The 20,094-nt window shown below is 40.8% G+C and overlaps 1 protein-coding gene across 1 annotated transcript in view; it reads left to right on the plus strand.

The window, feature by feature from the left end:
• Window positions 1–20,094, plus strand: part of LOC144823501 (kelch domain-containing protein 1-like) — a 348,734-nt gene that overhangs the window by 192,056 nt on the left and 136,584 nt on the right. The window contains exon 5 of the mRNA XM_078682075.1: window positions 15,771–15,817. Coding sequence (XP_078538201.1) covers window positions 15,771–15,817 — 47 coding nt within the window. The remainder of the gene's footprint in view (window positions 1–15,770; window positions 15,818–20,094) is intronic.

A 20,094-nucleotide genomic window follows, 5' to 3' on the forward strand; every position in this document is an offset into this window, starting at 1 on the left:
TTCTGAATAGAAGACACCACAAGGCGTTGAGATTCGGTTACCACCGAGGTGATGTCTAGCAAGTTGCCGCACTGGTGTGGCCATCCTACAATACTGCTCCGAATAACGGCGTGGGGTGCCCGAAGGGGGGGGGGGGGAGGGGGGAGGCGGCGTGAACGGGCCTTCCTAGGTGGAGGCTCGTCTGCTGTAGTGGGGCGCCCCTTTACCGTTTCAGTTGCCATTCAGCTGAGTTTCGGCTGCTCTTGATGCTACAGCGACAGGCGGCTGCAACAGGACTCTCAAAATGGCGGCCTGTTCTTTGGATTTGGGCCTGGTCCACTAAAATGGCCCTGGGACACCTTAGAACTCAGACGCTCGATTTTTTTTTTCCTTTCCTGTACATGCAAAAAAAGGTAAATGCCCGGTACGTTACACGCTTCATCTGCCACGATGAACTCTCCAGAGGAACCGAAAAAAAATATAGTTATGGTAACTATACCATGCATCGTCATATGGAGAGGTGGCACCAATTAATTATAGTGCTGCATAAAAGAGAGATTTGGAGGAGAACCCCTGACCTGCTAGTACATTCATCAAAGAAGTGGCACTGACAGCATCAGAGGCAAGGGAAACGGTCCCAAATATTTAGAAGAACTTTGGAAAGATTAAAATGACATGTTTAGATTGTGGCAAATTAATTTCATGTGGACAGATGAGTGTTACTCTAATAAATACAGCATATGAACATCATCATAGTCGATGGTTGGTAGAGACATTTTGACTATATCCTGGACCTGCCCGTCCTCGCCCAAAATGGCGCCGGAATAAATGGGACTCGTAACTCCTTGTTGTGTACTGGTTGCAGAACCTTGAAATCACGAGATACGTATGCAGTTTTGAAGCACATGGCGGGCGGGGACGAGAATTGATTGAATATTTCGACATCCCTATTGATATTAAGTTCTGATGTGTTATTGATTACTGTACTATTGAAAGTTCGAATTAACGTCACCCATGGTACTTGCCCGCAAATGTATATCTAGATAATTTTATTGTAACTGGCCCTGTCGTATTTTAATTATAAAATGTACGTCCACCGATTCCGTAACTGTTAGACACCTTAGTTTTTGCAACCTAATGGCCCGCCCGTTACGTTCCTCTACAGTGTAAATGTCTACTCCTCATATACGATTACAGTTTGCTCCGTGGCCGGCCCACGTGGTTATAGGCTCGTATTTGTATAATGAAATTTTCACAATAAAGGTTTTTAAAAGAAAACATGGTAGTAGTATATACATTGGTAAAGTTTTTAATAATAGTCACTGTTTTAGAATCATTAAAAGGCAAGTGAAATAAAGCAGACCAATTACATGAAGGGTAAAAGGTATAATACGAAGGAACGCAGTAAAGATAAATGGTCAAGGGCTGTTGTGTTTTCTATTCCTGCAACATAAAGTGATCGATAAGAATCTCATATTCAGGCGTATCGGCGACTAAGACAGCAGGTCGACCCTCTTTTGCTCAACGGCTCCGTCATGGGACGAAGAAACGCTCTTTTTTTCGAAAAAAGAATATATTTTACTTGCAGGACAGTTGTAAATTTTCCGGGAAAGTACATTAGCCTGGAACATTATAACATATATTTAAGAAAAAATAATGTTCGGAAGTAATAAAAAGCGTAATTTTTAGGTCATATGACCAAGCCTTTCATCATTAGAATAAGAAAAGTAAAATGAACCAATGAAAAGTTTTATTAACAAGTCACATGACTTGTTATGCTTACGTTACGCGCTGCGCGCCCCGGATGACTTCCGGATGCGCTAACGCGGCGCGTCATATGACGCATTACGCGACAACGCAGGTCCAGAATATAGTCAAAATGTCTCCACCAACCAGCGGTCGGAACACAACCCCTTTCAGCAGGCTAAATAGTTCTGTTAAATGACAACAGAAGGGACAGGCAACAAGAACCATCAGTCAAAGAGGGGAGGGCTAGTTCTTCTCTACCGGGTTACATTGGGGCGCTACCGGAACTGATCGAATTGGTAGTCTACAGTGTTTCTGGATGTTTCAGACTGAAGCTGGGGTTAGCATGAGAGCAGTACCATTTCGTAGCTCCGTCGTGGCCATTCCGCAGCCAATCATGGCAGCCGCTCTTTATCGTTATTTTGGGCGGGGTGGGTGGCGGACCCGAGCTGTTTTGCAGCCATCATTGTGTGGAGTTCAGTTCATCTCACTAGTTTTGTATTTGTCATGAGGGGTTGTTCCTAATGTTTCTATTTTAGCGAGGTCAAAAAGAGATCCCGTTAGTGGCCTACTGATTTTGCTCGATTCCTTTTCTTTTTTTTTTTTTACACGATTTTTCGTTATCTGCAAAGACTAAACAGAGTGTTGCGACTCTGTGTTTGTTTGTAAATAGAGAATGAACCAAAGAGAACCAATTCTAAAACAGTAAATACTTGGATAACAATCAATCAAATGGAGAGAGAAGCAGGCACGACGTATTACAACGGGGGCAAAGGCCTGCGTTAACTACCCTTCACTATGTGCAAAGAGAGAGTACTCCTAATAGAAATGAGGGGGGGGGGCACCATTCAAAGCAGATCAGTGTGCATAAACACGAAAATGTTTTCACTTACCACGTACTTGACATTCGACAGCTTATGATATTTGCTATTAAAAAACCATTGAAATTCACTGAAAAAAACATAGGTTATAGATCATATATAGTTAGGAATTAGCATTTACAAAACCTTGAAAATTCACTGAAAAAACCATAGGTTATAGACCATATATAGTTAGGAATTAGCATTTAAAAAACCTTATTTTACTCACACAAAACCATTGAAATTCCATATATAGTTAGTTGCACTAACTATATATCGCGCACCCGCAATCCACTGCTGATGATGTCACATATTACATCATTCATGACATGGTCAGTGACATCACTGATGACATCACTGATGACATCTCAAATGACATCACTGATTACATCACTGATGACATCTGAAATGACATCACTGATAACATCTCAAATGACATCACTGATGACATCTCAAATGACATCACTGATGACATCACTGATGACATCTCATTTGACATCAATGACCACATCACTGATGATATCATTCATTTGACAATACAATCCATCTCCTCACACTTTAATATAACCTCTGTTACACCCAGTGTTAAATACAGAGTATAATTTTTGAAGCCATTGACACACCAATACTAGTTACTACATACGCACTCAGTGATTCCTATGTTTACACACACATTCACTCATTTACCCATACAATCATTCATACATACAATCACTCATCTTTACAACACTATCATATGCACTCATACACCTATACAGACTCTCACACTCTGTCACTCATCCATGGAGTTACTCACACACCTAGTCAGTCCTGTAAATAATCAATCACACTTCCATTTTCTAATCTATACAGTTAAACATAGAGCACCTTACATTTTGAAACATATACTAACACATACTTACTCTCTTATACAATCATTGATACAAGTACACATTGATCTGCACAGAGTCACACACCTCCCAGCCAGCCACACACACACTCAGTCTCCCATACAAATACTTGGGCAATCAATCAATAACCCATATAGTTACTCATATAGCTACTGACCAACACATGCAGCAGTTTACAGAACAACAGACATAATGATGCACAAATTAAGACAGTTTAGTCACTAACCCATGCACTCAGTGAGACACATTTAATCACTCACTCATACAGTCAGTCACGCACCTACTAAATCCTTCATCCAGACACTTCTACATCTACTCATTCTTCAATATGTAAAACATATTTAAACTTTACAGAAACACACAGTCACTGGATGATGTCATCAGTGATGTCATTTGAGATGTCATCAGTGATGTCATCAGTGATGTCACTGACCATGTCATGAATGATGTAATATGTGACATCATCAGCAGTGGATTGCGGGTGCGCGATATATAGTTAGTGCAACTAACTATATATGGAATTTCAATGGTTTTGTGTGAGTAAAATAAGGTTTTTTAAATGCTAATTCCTAACTATATATGGTCTATAACCTATGGTTTTTTCAGTGAATTTTCAAGGTTTTGTAAATGCTAATTCCTAACTATATATGATCTATAACCTATGGTTTTTTCAGTGAATATATATATATATATATATATATTCATTCATTCATTCACACATATGCAGTAACAAAGCAGAGAACTCTAGGTAGTTCCCAAGTTTGGGTGGGGAGCAGCTCCTGTATAGAGCACCCTACGTCACCAGCGACATTCTGAATCTGTTTTCCTCAAATGTCTGTTTATCTTTCAAAGTTTTGAAGCATAGAATTAGCACAGTGCCATCCATGCCAAGCTAAAAAGGGACAAAGTATTCTGCCCTTTCTACAGCAAAATCGTTACACATTGGATTAGCACAGAGCCATTCACGCTGAGCTGTAAAACGACAAAAGCCTTTTACCACTCCAAGCACAGTATTACAGCTTTGGATTGGTAAAATACCATTCAAGCCAACATGGAATGAATAAAAGTAACCCCTTACATATGTTTTGCTGTCACTATAGCTCTACAGAGAGTCTTAGCTTTGTCCGAACACAAGGGAGCACCCAGTATAAGTCAAAACAATAACCTTTCTGGCTTTGAATGCCACATAAACTCGCAAAAACGAAGCAGGGAACTGTGGGTAGCTCCCAAGTTTAGGTAGAGAGCAGCTTTTGCATAGAGTCCCGATGACACAAGCGACACGCTGAATCTGCTTCCTGTCAGAGAAGGCGCATCCAATTACGCCAGATCCTCATCCTCTGTCTTTCAGGTCAATGAAGCCAATAATCTAATTTGACGACCTAAGTTTAACAGCCATTAAAACCTCTCATTCTTTCATCTAAAATAGTTTCAACACAAACATTAATGTCTCCAATTAGGAAGAGGACACTAACATCTACTCCTTCTCCAAAGAAACCTCCAGAAAGAAGACCTAGATCACCAACAAGATAAAGCTCTCTATCAACGTCCACAGATGACATCACCTTCTAGATCTTCACTGGGGGATGACATCGTACTTTCCAAGGAGTACTTGTTGTAGGTGCTACAACGTCAAATATACCTCTAGATGCTCCACAACTTAAAGTTTCTGTTATCCTGGTAACCTGGCAAAATAGAGCGGCGCCAAGGAATCTTTAGCCTTGGCTCCAGGACTACTGGAAATAGCTCAGAAAAATGTTTTAGCTCTGGCCTCTGTCAATGCAGCAAGCCAAAGGTTACTTAACAAAATATAAACCTCCACAGCAAGACCCTGAGTTCTTAGGATCAGAACCTGAACCAGACTCTGTCATAGTCAGAAAGAGACATGCTTCAGCACTAGAAACCGCTCCCACAGAGCGTGAGAGTAAACTCGTTGATGATGTTGGAAGAAATGATTGAGGTACTGCTGCCTTGCAAATTAAGAATGCAACTGCTACCACCATCCTTGAATGTTTTCAGAGTAAAATTTGTGAGGGTGTGCTGCCATTTATTGACGATCTGCCTGAACACCATCAGCAAGATTATACTGACATGTTACAGAAAAGGTCATTGGTGGTTAACCAAATAACTATTGCTGAGATGGATTTCACAGATTTGGCGGTAACTGAATATTGCTTTGGAATATATGCCTACATATAACTACACAAACTGGAGATGCAATTAAAATTATGAACCTTCCCTTTTCTGGGAAATCTTCATTCAGCCAACATACAGAGGTGGAGATGCAGAAAACAAAAATGAAGAGGAAAACCTGAAGGTGTAAGGGCCTTTAGGAAAGGAAGAAATACTGCAGTCATAGATTACTACTATGAAATACTGCAAGGCAACAGGCATGCCCAGAGATTGTAGATTTTATCAACATAGCATTCTAACCCCTCATTGGCCTTACAATCAGCAACAACACCAATACCAATACCATTCGCTAACACAGATACCCATATCAATGACGCTCCTCTAAATAAAGAACAACTCGGTGGAAATCCCCATCTTCAGGAGGAACTTAGTGACAATCTAAAACGCCCTCCTCTGTTACCCACTCCCATGGGGAGAGTGGTTACCTTAAATTTGAGAGAGTGGACTTTAACTACAAGAAACAAATGGGTGCTAAATATTGTAGCTTGTGGACATTTTCTACCTTACAAGTCCATCTCTCCTCCAATCCCATCAAAACCAACTGCATACTTACATTTTGTTTTTAACGGCATATGTGTTGTAATGACTGCGTGATAATGATTGCATGAAATAGGTTGTTTCCCCCTCCAGTATTACTTGGAGGACTAACTGTCTCAAGGGGAAAACAATTGGGAAGACAAACTAACTCTGACCTTAGCAAGACAGTCTCTTCCATGATGGTGCAAGAGACAGAATTTATTGATTGCAGCCCCCTTTCCCAAACAACGTCCAACACAGATGCCTCCCTTATGGGTTTAGGGATTTCATCTACAGGACTTAGCTGTTTAAGGACAGTGGTTATAAAGAGAAAAATCATATCACATAAATTATCTGCAGCACCGGGCAGTTCACCTGGGCCCCTAAGCTTTTCTTACTTTTTTAAAGGTATCATCAACCATTCAAATACAGATGGACAGCACCACCATCATGCATTGTAAGATCTGACAAGGTGGGGTGCAGATCAAGATCTCTGTCATTACCATTACAAGTACAGGCAATCTGGACTTGGGCTCCGTCGAACAATCTGAACTTATCAGCTATTCACATTCCAAGCAAGATAAAGAGTCTCACAAATGGGCATTAGACAATGAGGTGCTAGAGCACATCTTCCAATAAAGGGGTTCTCCTTCATTTGATCTCATCGCAACAAGAGAAAACAGAAAATGCCCAGACTTTGCATCCATGCTCCAGTACCAATAATGTTCATAAAACCACACAAGAAGCTGCCATGCAGACCGGATTAAAAACAAGACTTCAGGGTCAAATTCGACATCTGATCCTTCCATCATTATATTTGGCTGCCTGTTTCCTGAAATCTAAAAATATGGTTCCCTGAGTTTAATGCTATCATGGGTGGATATCTTAAAAGAAGATAAGTGTCCCTCAACATGGACATGTTATGTTTTTAACTAGAACGGTGTCAACAGGAATGACACAATCCAATTCAGTGTCAAATTGTCATACTTCCTGCAGTTGGCTTAAATATAAGTTGCAATTGTTTTCGACTAGAGTACATCTGACTGCTCTCATGGCTTACTGAAAATCCTATACTCCAGTATCTTTCTTCAAAATACCAGTTGTGAAACACTGTTAAGAAAGACTGAAAAACGTGTATTCATTGACAAGACTTCTCCGCTGTGTGAGTTTAATACAGTACTCTCCAAATTTAACGGCTTCGCATTTCGAGCCTTTACATAAGTCTGCATTGCAGCATTTACCGTGGGAAATAGCATTTTTTTTTTTTAACATTTTATTGAGCTTTTCATCAAGTTACACAACAGCATTGTCATTTAAATGCAGTTCGTGGAATCACATAATCAGTTTGTTTTACACATATCATTACCGTTCAATCATCAAAACCTTGTTTAACATATTATTCGTATATTCGTTTGGTTCTCGTAGTATCTAACAGTGGGAGTTCTGGAAGCGTCTATACCCTCGAGGTTGTTAGGAAATAGCATTCTTAATAGAAATTATATCAGCTAGGAGGCTAAGTGAGATTCAAGCTCTTTCTGCAGTGGAACCATACACTATTTCCCACTTCAATAGAGTAGTAATAAAGACCCATTTTTCATTCCTACCTCAAGAATTCTCTGAATTACATATCTATCAGACAATTACTCTTCCTACATTCTTTCCCAATCTGTCAACACCTGCAGAACGAGCCCGGCATTATTTAGACATTAGAAGGGTTTTTAAATTCTACCTGGACAAAATAAAAGATTTTAGAAAAAACATGTAAATTATTTATCAATCATGGCCCAATAATTTGCTGCTTCTAAACAGTCTATAGCTAGGTGGATAGTTTCCTGTATCAGTCTGTTAACAATTAGCTAATAAACCTTTACCAGGTAAACCCAGATGGCATTCTACCAGAGGACAGCAGCCACTACAGCCACGCTTAGAAATGTACCCACAGCTGATCTATGTAAAGCGACTACCTGGAAGTCCCTTCACACATTCACTAGACAATATTGTTTAGACTCTAATGTGCAAGCCTAGGCTAAAGTGGAGCAAGAAACACTTGGATTTTGTTTAAGTGCTCTATCCTCTGTTTGACCTGATTATTTCATTCCACACTCGGCTAAAGGATTACAAGTGAAAATAATTCCTCTTCCTGCTGCCTAGCAGCTACGTTTTAAGGGTTTGATAGTCTTATTCTGCAATTCAGTGTTTATGACTATCAATGAAAATCCTACGATGCAGAACAAAAAGGTTACTTACTTATAGTCCTGGTTCTGCATCATATGAATCCTCTCATGCACTGCCCACCTGCCTCCATGGCATAAGTTTGCCATTGGACAATGAACATCACTGTAATGATGTGAAGTCCACACGTGATATAGTATTAAGAGATGCTTTATTCCATGATGTAAAGGGAGACCCCACCAGGAGCATCCAACATGGTGTTCAGCCCAGCCAACTGTAATCTGTCAGGCAGATCACCAACATTCTCTAAGGTGCATCACATGAACATTCCAATAGAGGTAGAGAAGGATAGCATAGGGATTATCAAGATACTACATTATCCTCTCTCCTTAAACAGAAAACAAAAAGTTAAAACAGCAATGGAGAACAGAAAGAAATGAAGAAAGTGAAATGAGCAAAAGTGGGAAAAGAAGAACAGAAAAGAGGAAACACCTTAAAAAGAGAACAAGATAGAAGAATGGAAAAAAAACGTATAAACCATCCACCCTTCTTACACCATATAGACCATCCTCTCTTCTTAAACAGAAAACAAAAGAAAAAGACTAAAGGAAGCCAATAGAAAAGAAAAGAACAGAAGGAAAAGTAGAGGTGAAACTGTACGAAAACACTATTACCACTAAGCAAAATACAATAATGTAATGAAAGAGATAATAGTGCAAGAAAAGTTGCAATAAAAATACATAGGACTTGAATACATGTAAATCTGAACATATGAAAAATACTCATAAAAAAAGAATAAAGAAAGAAGAATGCGAAAAACGCATAAACCATCCTCCTTTCTTACACCATATAATCTATATAAACCATCCTCTCTTCTCACATAACTTCAAAAGGAAAGAAACAAAGAAAGACAATAGGAAAAGTGAAAGAACGAAAGAAAGTTATATCTCAAGAACAAGAAAGATGAGGAATAGAAAAAGCGAAACCTCATCAAAACACTATTACCTCTAAGCAAACTACAATACGCAATGCAAGAGATAACAGTGTAAAAGTTGCAATAAAATACATTAAATCTAAACATATTTAGCATATAAAGCATAAAAGCACATAAATAGTAGACATAAGCTAAATATGTGGATATAAAATTTTAAAACCTAAAAGTGAATGTGAACAAAAAAAGTGCTACAGGACTATAGCCCTAGCATAACTCCTCTGAAGGAGACAAAAAAAACACACACACCCAAAAGTGCACAAAACAAAAAGACGAGGTCCGTGTGGACAGCCAGGTGGGACTAAAACCCACAATAGCAAAATGGGACATGAACCCCATAGCAAATATATAAATTAAGTAGATGGGACTAAAACCCACTACAAACAAATGGGACTGTAACCCATCGCAAATACACGGAACTAGCGCAAGTGGGACTAAAACCCCCAGCAAGCAAATGGGAACTGAACCCATCTGAAAAACATTGCAAAGGAAGCAAATGGGACTAAAACCCATAACATGGGACTTGACCCATAACAATTAAACTAGTAGAACTAATACCTATAGTAAGCAAGTGGGACTGGGACCCAATGCAAAATAAACAGGTGGGACTGGGACCCACAGTAAGCAAATGGGACTGGAACCCAAAGCAAACACATCTGAATTAAACAAATGGGACTAAAACCCATTGTACGCAAAAGGGACTTGGACCCATTGCAGAACATAACAGAACAGCTGGGACTAAAACCCACTGTAAAAGAATGAAACATGACTTTGTGGGACACAGCAGAGTACACTAAAATATTTAGCCAGAGAGGAGGACTAAAAAAAAAACGAAACGCACCTCCTGTCGTCCTGCGCCTACATAGTGCTATGTATCGACATGTAAGGATTGCATTATTAGAAAAGTACACGCTACATTGCTCCTTAACGTAAATGCAATTAAAAACGAGGAAAAAAAATTCAGCACAGGAGTTTAAGATCACACACAAGCATACAGTCATGTTTTAAACACCGGGGCTCGATGCTTGCCCCCGAAAAATATCCTTAAAAATGAAGAACAAACTTAAAAAACCGTGATGACAGTGGTGTGCCTGTCACCGAAATGAGGTTAACGAGCAAGATTTATTTACCACTAAACGCTAAAACTTAAATGTTATTAGTGTGCAAGTCACCGTGTAAAAATAGGAGGCCACATGGAGAGACCACCGGAGCTCGATCTCTGCTCCCGATAATCCATAATGTAATGACAAACAGAGCACGATTTCACTTCCGACTTTCCAGCATGAACATAAAGAAAAAAAAACAGTACCTTCGGTTTTACACAGCGCTCGGTCTGCTGCATTTACAAAGACCAACGGAGTGAAAGGGAAACTTTAAATGGCAGTTGTCTCGCTGACTGAAGAAACATAACTAACTTTGAGGCAGACAATGAAGACAACGCTCAGAAAGGTTCTAAAAAAAAAAACATGGCTGCACGTACAGTGACGCTTAGCAGGGTGGCTCACGGCGCTTTTCCAAAACGGGAGATGAGGCAGATGACGACGCGTCACTGAGAATCCACAACGGCGCCACAGAAACCCTCGAGGAGGCAGCAGGTAACAGCGTGCACACACGCACTGGATTTTAAAATGAAGAATATGACAGTTAAACTGACGATGGCTGGATATACTCGATTTTCGCTCAATTTAGTTCAAATGAAGGCAAAATAATGTATATTAAAGCAGAACTCCACAACTATAATTAAGCTTTGGTATGCCATATTGATGAGCAGGTGAAATTGTCAAAACGTCATCAAACCACCTCCTTAATTCATTTATACAACATGGGGCCAGTTCTGTAGCGAAGAGACTCCAGAGGGCAAAAACTTTAGATAAATTAATTTTCTTTAGAGATCAGTCACTGCTGCACTGCTGTATCTATATTAGAATAGTCACTCTTCTTCCTCAAACATCGTAGGAAGGCTTGCACTCATGTGAAAGTACAGCACAGGATGAGCCAGGAACTGACAAGATTAGGGTTTATTCTTGAGGGCACAGTTCCAACATAGTATAAGATAGACTCTCCTTGTACATAGGACAACACGCAGAGTTGGCCAATAAATTGCTTAACCTCATGTGAGGATACAGCGTCAGTCTCAAAGTCAAAACAGATTGGCTTACCCAGCGTCAGGGCACAGTGCCAAGATAAAATTTGTAAACTCACTGTTACACAGGACGACTGCCAGACTGCTGTGGGCTACCGGTTGTAGGTCACTGGTGGGGTCCTGCTGGCAGTTGGGGTAGCTTTTCTTGTTGCAGGAGGTCCTTTCATACTTTGTAGATTTCTTTCTTGATAACTTATAGTTTGTAGTACTTCTTGACTTGACGTAGGTTCTTTCATAAGATCGTCGCCATGAATGTAATGATGAGAAGTCCATACGTTGTGTAGTATTTAGTGATGCTTTATTCCAAGTTGTATAGAGAGACCCCACCAGGAACATCTATCATGGTACTCAGCCCAGCCAACTGTAAACTCACAGGCAGATCATCAATATTCTGATAGATGCATGACATGAACATTCTACATCATGGAATAAAGCATCTCTTAATACTATATCACGTGTGGACTTCACATCATTACAATCACCTTACAAGATAATACATAGTTTACTGTAAAAAACAGAGCTGGCTTTCTGTAACAAATTGCCAGTAGGGTGCACTGTAGGTATAGAAGCCTCGTGAATTTCTTAAGGATAACTCTCTTTTTTTATCTTACAATTGAAGTCTATCAGACTGCCCTTTCCTTTTTCTTTTCCACATACATTTTTCACCTTCTTGAGCAAAAAATGCTGTAATACAGGTTTCAAATTAGTAAATTGGTATTCAGAATCAAGATATTCTCCCAAAAAGATAAATTGAGCTGTTGATTATCATGTAAGCAGCGTAGAACTGTTCAGTGTTTATTTCTTCAGTTTTATTCTTCTGTTGTGGCACTCGGTCCACAAACCTTTCTAAAGGCCCTTACATGGTTTTTACTGCTTTTCAGTTGAGTTAAGACTTTGCACATGTAAAGTTGGACGTTTATTGTATTAATCAATGATTACAATTATAAGAAGAATGTAAACTCTAAATGTCCCTTAAAATGCATTAAGTACAACATCAGTAGTTGTGATAAAGGATACAAATCATCAAACATTATATAAAACCAAAGTAAGTTAATATATTTTTAATCCAAAGTAAGTTGATTAAGATGATAGTATGCATGGTCAAGATATTTAATGAGTGTCCGTGTTAGGGGGCGTTAGTACAGAATGTTATAAAAGTGATAGTATTTCAGGAGGAGAGCACAGAAATATTGACTATTACAGATTTGCCACTACGAAGAGCTGAACCTAGAACAGCAAACTTGTAGATCTCTTTGTCGGAGACTAAGAAGACTTTTCATATAAGCAGTGAGACCGGCTTTGATGTTTTTTTCTACCAATGATTTGAAAAAAAGATGTTGTTAAAGCGGGAGTGGCGGTGAAGATCATTAAAGCATGCTATGTTGCTTCAGACACAAAGGTGACAATATACAAAATCGCAAAGCAGGGTGGGACAAGAATGTGCCCCCTGTTCAGGGAAGCACAGTGTCTTTGGCATTGAACCCTGAATAGAGGGTTTCCTCTGTGAGCTGTTCATCTGCTAACTTGCTTGGAGAGAAAAGGACCAAAGCTGACGGTACACTCTAAGAGGCGTTCTCTGGGAAAAGCATAAGTGTGTGTTTAACAAAATTCTGGGCATTGTAATACAGTACATCCAGGTGGTTTGAAACTGGGTCTATGGACATTCCCTAATGATTTCTTAGTGAGACGGAAATTGTGAACACACCAGAGAAGAAGCTGGACTGCCTCCTTAGGAATCCCTTCACCAGTTAGTGTCTGCGTGTCCAACCCTTCTCATGATATGCCACAGAAGAGCAGCACCTGACTCCTCGCTAGGGCAGAGACACGCATGTGTCTACCAACCCCATACGTTTATGAACACTAGGCACCTTGTTGAGTCCTGGATAGTGTGGATTGCGTGGATGATACCACTTTTTCTTACCCCAAAATCCCAGCACAAATCAGACATTGGTTTAAAAGAGAATTTCCTCACATGTTTTTTAGCCGAGAGATCTGGAATTTTTGGGGAACAGTTAAAATCCAGCGACCAGATGCCCCCACACATCTGCCAATAAAAGCAGTACCCCACGTGTAGTTGGGGCAAATGTAACTGACAATAACAGGACACATCTGTGACGTGTGAAGCCAGTATAGTGTTTGTGGTTTTCACTTGGTAAAAATGTTGACCTATGCCTGTCCCATGCAAACTGTTCACTGGCAAATGTTGGGTGCTGTTGATTTCTGGAGAAGTGTGGAATTATTGGATGATAGGACTTGTGTCATTTGCCTGAAGTTCTGGAGTTTCCAGTCATAGAAAAGTGAGAAAATGGTGAAGTTTTTTGCCATACGTTTTGTTTCCTAGGGACTCTAGGTACCCAATCGGATTCATGCAAGCGATGTCACCATGAATACTTTTGCCTCTAGTTTTCTTAACTGTCTGCGTTAGGATCCCCTTAATACCGGCCACGATAGACCCCGATACTGGAGACTTTGCCCATGGAATCTTGTGTCTAGTATGTGGATTCCTGTTAATACTCATGGAAAACCCACGTCTGTTAACCCCACACACCATGTTTAGGAAACAAGATGCTAAACAATTGACATATGTCGTGTTCAGTGAAAGAAACCTTGGATAGTGTAGATGTTAAAAATATGTATGTGGTATGTTTCTATACTTTCCATGCATGATGTCTGCTGCCAAAGGACAGGTACCCTAAACCAGCATTTCGCTTGCAGTTGCTTTCCAAATGACCACAGTGCACTGCACCGGGTTTATTGCTTGTTGGCACACTGAACCCATAGAAGTCCAATATATAGTAGGTACCCTTTTACTCTGGAGACCCAAAGGAACAAATCTGGGTTTCAGTTTGGGCAGGGGCACATTCCTTTGTCAGGGAGATTGGAGAGATTTGCCATGTTTTGGAGAAAGTGTCTAAATACTGACAAACATGTTGAGTATTCGACATACCAGGCAGTGAGAGCAAGGGAGATATGGCATGCACCAATAGATTCTCTAGGTTTTACAGCATTAGAATATATTTAGGTGAGATACTTTACATTGATAGAGGTCATTAAATAAACACAGCACCAATTTCATTATCTGCTCTATTACATAATTCATTGTGAAAACTACATTTCCCAGGATATTTTGCCTTGCCAGACTCCAGGCTTTCAGGTCAACATTTTCTTCGTTAGAGTTATGAAATTAAGGTTTGTCCATTTGAGAAATACAAGCAAAATATTGAGCAAATTTGTTCAAAAACTACCTTCATATTTTTAATCTATCTGAAACTAAAGCGATTTGTGTTTTTTGGGTATCTTTTGGAACTACAGCATAGTGGTGCATAAACTCCACAACAATCTGGTTAATTTAGCATTGAAATTCCCATATGCAACTTTAGCCATGAGCAACTGAAAACAGCTGAATTAAAGATCAGCATAATACTTGGGCATGTAGCGGTAGCCTCCAATTGACACCTTTTATTGTTGTGCTATACTTTGATTCTGCAATTTAGAAGATCTAAGTGAAAAACAAACTGCCCATTGCACATGCATATGTGGTGGACATGTGGGTAATTTGTTGCCGGGCATCAGAAAGGTTGGAAAATGACAAGCGTGTTCTTATTGACGGTTATTTGTAAAGTATCATTGTGACTGCCTTCTGGTTTCTAAGCCTAAAATTGGTTGGTGCTCCACAGTGCAGTTCCTTCTATCCATGGCGATGGGCGAGAAGGTTGTTTTGCACCTGGACTTCAATATCTTACCCAAAATAATGTTTCACAAAGAATTAACTATGGAAATGCCAGAACTAATGTTGTGAGATGTCACCTCTTATTGGAAAAGCAGGTGTAAGGGGTCAATTGCAATTGTGATGCATGCTAGGAGGGCTCTTCAGCTACCTTAAGGCCACAGTGCAGTTTTTTTTTATTTATATGGTGATATGGCCAAGGGGACAATTTTCTTTCATTTTTGCTCTATTAACGGGAGAACATAAAAAAGGATGGCAATACAGTGCAGATCTGTGTATTTATAAGCGTATTTTAATTTTTCTGGTGGGTTTTTAAACATAATGGGTTAATTGCCTTAACTGATTAAAACAACTGAAACAACTGACTTTGTGTAAGCATTTTTCTTTTAAGGTTAGAGTCATGTTTTTCTCTTTGTTCCTCGATAATGCATAAGTAGAGATATTTTAATATTTATAAATGTCACTAAGGATCCCATGATAGACTATTCATCACATTTATGTGTTAACAATTGTGCAGCCTCTTAAGCACAAATTAATATGCAAACTATACTTTCAGATTCTGAAGGATGGACATGGAGACAAACTACAGACACTGAACTTGAGGTAAGTTCTGGATGTCTGTTTTAACCTACTGTTCACTGGATGGATGTTCGTTGTCACTTTTTTGAGCCAGATGAAATTTTACACATGAAACATTCCAAAATATTTTTCCGATGTATCAAATAATTAACCTGCTTTTTAAAAGAAAGGAAAGTATTTTATCCAAGAGGTTGTCTTAATAATAATTTTATCAATTTGCTCTTGGAACATTTGTGGTGTACTCTGGAAATACATAAAAGTTTTGAGTGGTTAATACATGTAAGCTCTTATGATATTTGTTTTCAAGAGATGTGGGCTTTGCATTCCACTGCACTGGTAGGGTTTAGGAAATGTACTAATCTTGCAATAAAAAAAATGCAAAGCTAGTCCTTGCTGTATAGGGCTTTTCTGTTTATGCAGGGTTGTGGGATTGACTCCCAGGACATATCTTTTGGGGTCAAAAACAACTTGTTTTCATGTTGATTTTGTCCTCTGTATTAACACATCTGAAAATGACAGATCAGAGAACCCAACCAAAGGGGGGAAGGGCTTCCTCTAAATGTGCGAAACAACGTCCCGAATCCAAGAAGAGAAAAATCTCTTCTTGAGTCCCCTCACTCACCAAGGGTTGCACCTAGGTGACATGCTTCATCATTGGGGCCATCCCAGACAGCTACTGCTTGGGGCGTGCTGCAACTTGCAGAACTACGTTGGGGCACTTGTAATGAAAGAATGTGTAGTGCTGTGTATGGGGGAGTGGTGATGGTGATGCTAAAAATACTTAGCTAGTGAGCGATTATTTATTCCTGCTCCTGGTTGGGATGGATACAAAGGGGTTAATAGTAGGGATGAAGTGTAACTGTTATGTGTATAATGTCCCTAGTATTTGGTCAACATGGAATTTAGGCAAAATTTTAAGAATATAACTAATGATTCACTGGCTCCCCTAATTCCCATTACGTCTATCTCTATGGACGAGGATGTGTGTTCAGCGGTGTCTAAGCTAGAAAGCTCCATTACAGTAGCTATGGATGAACTGGCACCTGCCTCCCTACGCTACTCTGCCAGAAAAAGGCCGTCGGCCCCCTGGTTTTCGGAGTCACTAAGACGTCTAAGACAGGGGTGCAGGAAGCAGGAACGACTTTGGAGGGCCAGCTGGGATACACAGGATAGGGAAACCCACAAAATCCTTTTGAGGGACTATAAGGCTCAGGTCACGAGAGCTAAGCAGGAGTATTTTTCGAAGCTTACCACCGCCCTTACCTCGCCTAAAGAGTTGTTTAAGATCGTGGACTCGTTGACCTCCCTGCAGACCCCGGACCCCGTCACCTGCACTCAGCAGCTTTGTGATGATATTGCCCTTTACTTTCATACAAAGATTACCGAGATTGTCTCGGCATTAGAGTTACAAAGGGCTTCAATTCCTTCTCCCCCCTCTCAATCTACTCCCTCCCTAGTATCTGCTGGGCCTTCTACCCTGGTATGTCTGTCTAGTTCCCCCCCCTTTCCCTACAGGAACTGGATGTCCTCCTGACTAAGACCAGATCGGGGTCTCCCCTCGACCCTTGTCCTCTTAAACTTCTTAAACAGTGTAAGGAAACTTTCTTGCCCCCGCTACTGGAGATCATGAACAGGGCAATGCGGGATGGCATTTTTTTTCCTCCTCAGTGGAAGAGAGCGGTGGTTAAACCCCTGTTGAAAAAGCCTTCCCTAGACCCAGAGGTTCTTAAAAACTTTCGCCCCATTTCACTGCTCCCAGCTCCTTCAAAGATGCTGGAAACTCATCTTAACCAGCATCTTACATCTTTTCTGGAAACCTCTGGTCTTTTGGACCACTCGCAGCACGGATTTCGGAGGGGCCATAGTACGGAATCGGCCCTTACCATAGTGCTTGATAACATCCGCACTACAGTAGATAAGGGCATGAGTACCCTCCTTATCCTGTTAGGTCTTACGGCTGCGTTTGATACCCTGTCTCCCTCGGTGTTAATATCTCGGCTGAGGGAGATAGGGGTGGAGGGGCCAGCCCTTTGTTTGTTGGCCTCCTTCCTGGACCAGAGGGAACAGAGAGTTAAGCTGGGGGAATTCCTATCTCCATCCAAGCCGGTGCAGTGTGGGGTCCCACAGGGGTCGGCATTAAGTCCGACCCTGTTCAACATCTATGTGACCCCACTTGCCAGGCTTATTAGATCGTTTGGGATGGAGGTAGTCTCCTACGCCGATGACACTCAGATCCTGTTGTCTCTCGCCCAGTCTGTCAGCTCTTCTGCCTCCAATTTTAGACACTGTGTGGAGGCAGTTGCTCAATGGATGATTGACAATTCATTGAGGCTGAATGGCGAGAAGACAGAGATCTTAGTGTTCGGCGGGAAGGATGACATTTGGTCTGCTGAATGGTGGCCCTCATCTCTGGGGACTTGCCCTGTTCCTACGCTTTTGGCCCGAAACCTTGGGGTCATGATTGACCCGGCCCTTGCGATGGGTCAACAAGTGAATAGGACTATCTCCACGTGTTGGGGCATTATCAAGATCCTGCGGAAGATCAAGCATTATCTGTCTCTTCAAGCCCGGAAGCAAATTGTAGTTGCACTAATAGCTTCTTGGCTTGATTATTGCAATGCCTTATATGCAGGAATAAATAAGTGCTTAATACAGCGCTTACAAACCGTTCAAAACGCCGCGGCTAAGTTTGTGCTGGATTTGCCCAGGAGGTCATCAGCCACTGCCGCCAGGAAGTCCTTGCACTGGCTTCCGATTGAAGCCAGAATCTCCTTCAAGGTTCTTTGTCTGGTCTACGGGGCCTTGACCAGAAAAGAGATGGGAGGAATAAAAGACCTGTTGGTTCCATATGCTCTTTCTAGAAACCTCCGTTCTTCCAAGAAGTTTCTATTATCAGTCCCCAGAGTCCGAAGAGCTAAGTGGGGAGGCAGGGCTTTTTCTAGCCTTGCTCCTAGATGGTGGAATACTTTACCCTGTGAAATTAGGTCCCTGCCATCGATGCAAGCCTTTAGAAAGGCCCTGAAGGCATGGCTCTTTGCCAAAGCTTACCCTTAGTTTTAGGGTTCTGCCTTTTATGATCTGTTTTGATAGGCGCCTTGATGCCTTCGGGCAAAGTAGCACTATATAAGTTTTTATTCATTTCAGGTCCCCTAAACCTCTTCTTCAGCACCACATGGGGACCAGCCCCATGCGTACCACTCTGTGAGAAAAACAATCCTGTACTAAAGAAATAATATAATAAAGAACAGATGCACACCTAATGTGTGAGCACCAAAATTAAATACTTACGGTTGAAATCAGACTCCTAGTATCTGTTCAAGGAGATAAAGAGACAGAGATTAGTGCATATTGCCTACCCACCTTTCATGTGGCCAGTTCCAAAGAAACACTTCCACAAGTGTTTCTTTCTTTTTACCAATGTTTTTAATGATTACCCATGCTTTCTCACAATAGAGTAGTCCGATGTGTTGCAAGGTGTCGCATTGGATACAAGCACTAATTATAAATTTTACTACTAAGGGCACCGACAAAAACTATAGAGGAATGCATTGATGTAAGCACTGCACACGGTTTAGACCTGCCCACGTGAAAGGTGGGTAGGCAATATGTACTTATTTCTTTGTCACTTTATCTCCTTGAACAGATACTACGAGTCTGATTTCAACCGTATATTTAATTTTGGTGCTCACACATTAGGTGTGTATCTGTTCTTTATTATATTATTTCTTTAGTATAGGATTGTTTTTCTCACTGAGTTGTACGCATGGGGCTGGTCCCCATGTAGTGCTGAAGAAGAGGTTTAGGGGACACCTCGAAACATGTTGACCAAATACTAGGGACAGTGTACACATATGTTACACTTCCTCCCTACTACCAACCCCTTTTTGTCCATACCAACTAGGAGCAGGAATAAATTATTCACTCACTAGCTAGGTACTTTTTAGCATCACCATCACCACTCCCCCATACACTGCACTACACATTCTTTCACAAAAAGTGCTCCTACGTAGTTCCGCAAGTTGCAGCACTCCCCAGACAGTAGCTGTCTGGGATGGCCCCATTGATGAAGCATGTCACCTAGGGGCAACACTTGGTGAGTGAGGGGACTCAAGAAGATAATTTTTTCTTCTTAGATACAGGGTGTTGTTTCTCACATTTAGCGGAAGCCCTTCCCTTTGGTTAGGTTCTCTGATCTGTCATTTACAGATTTGTTAATAACTATACACAGTCTGGAGGATGAACCTAACGTCTACCTCCATCTTCCCCCTTTTTGTTTATAGATTTTGTCCTCTGCATATGCG

This window comes from Lissotriton helveticus, chromosome 3_1, assembly GCF_964261635.1.
Source record: "Lissotriton helveticus chromosome 3_1, aLisHel1.1, whole genome shotgun sequence".
NCBI lineage: Eukaryota > Metazoa > Chordata > Amphibia > Caudata > Salamandridae > Lissotriton > Lissotriton helveticus.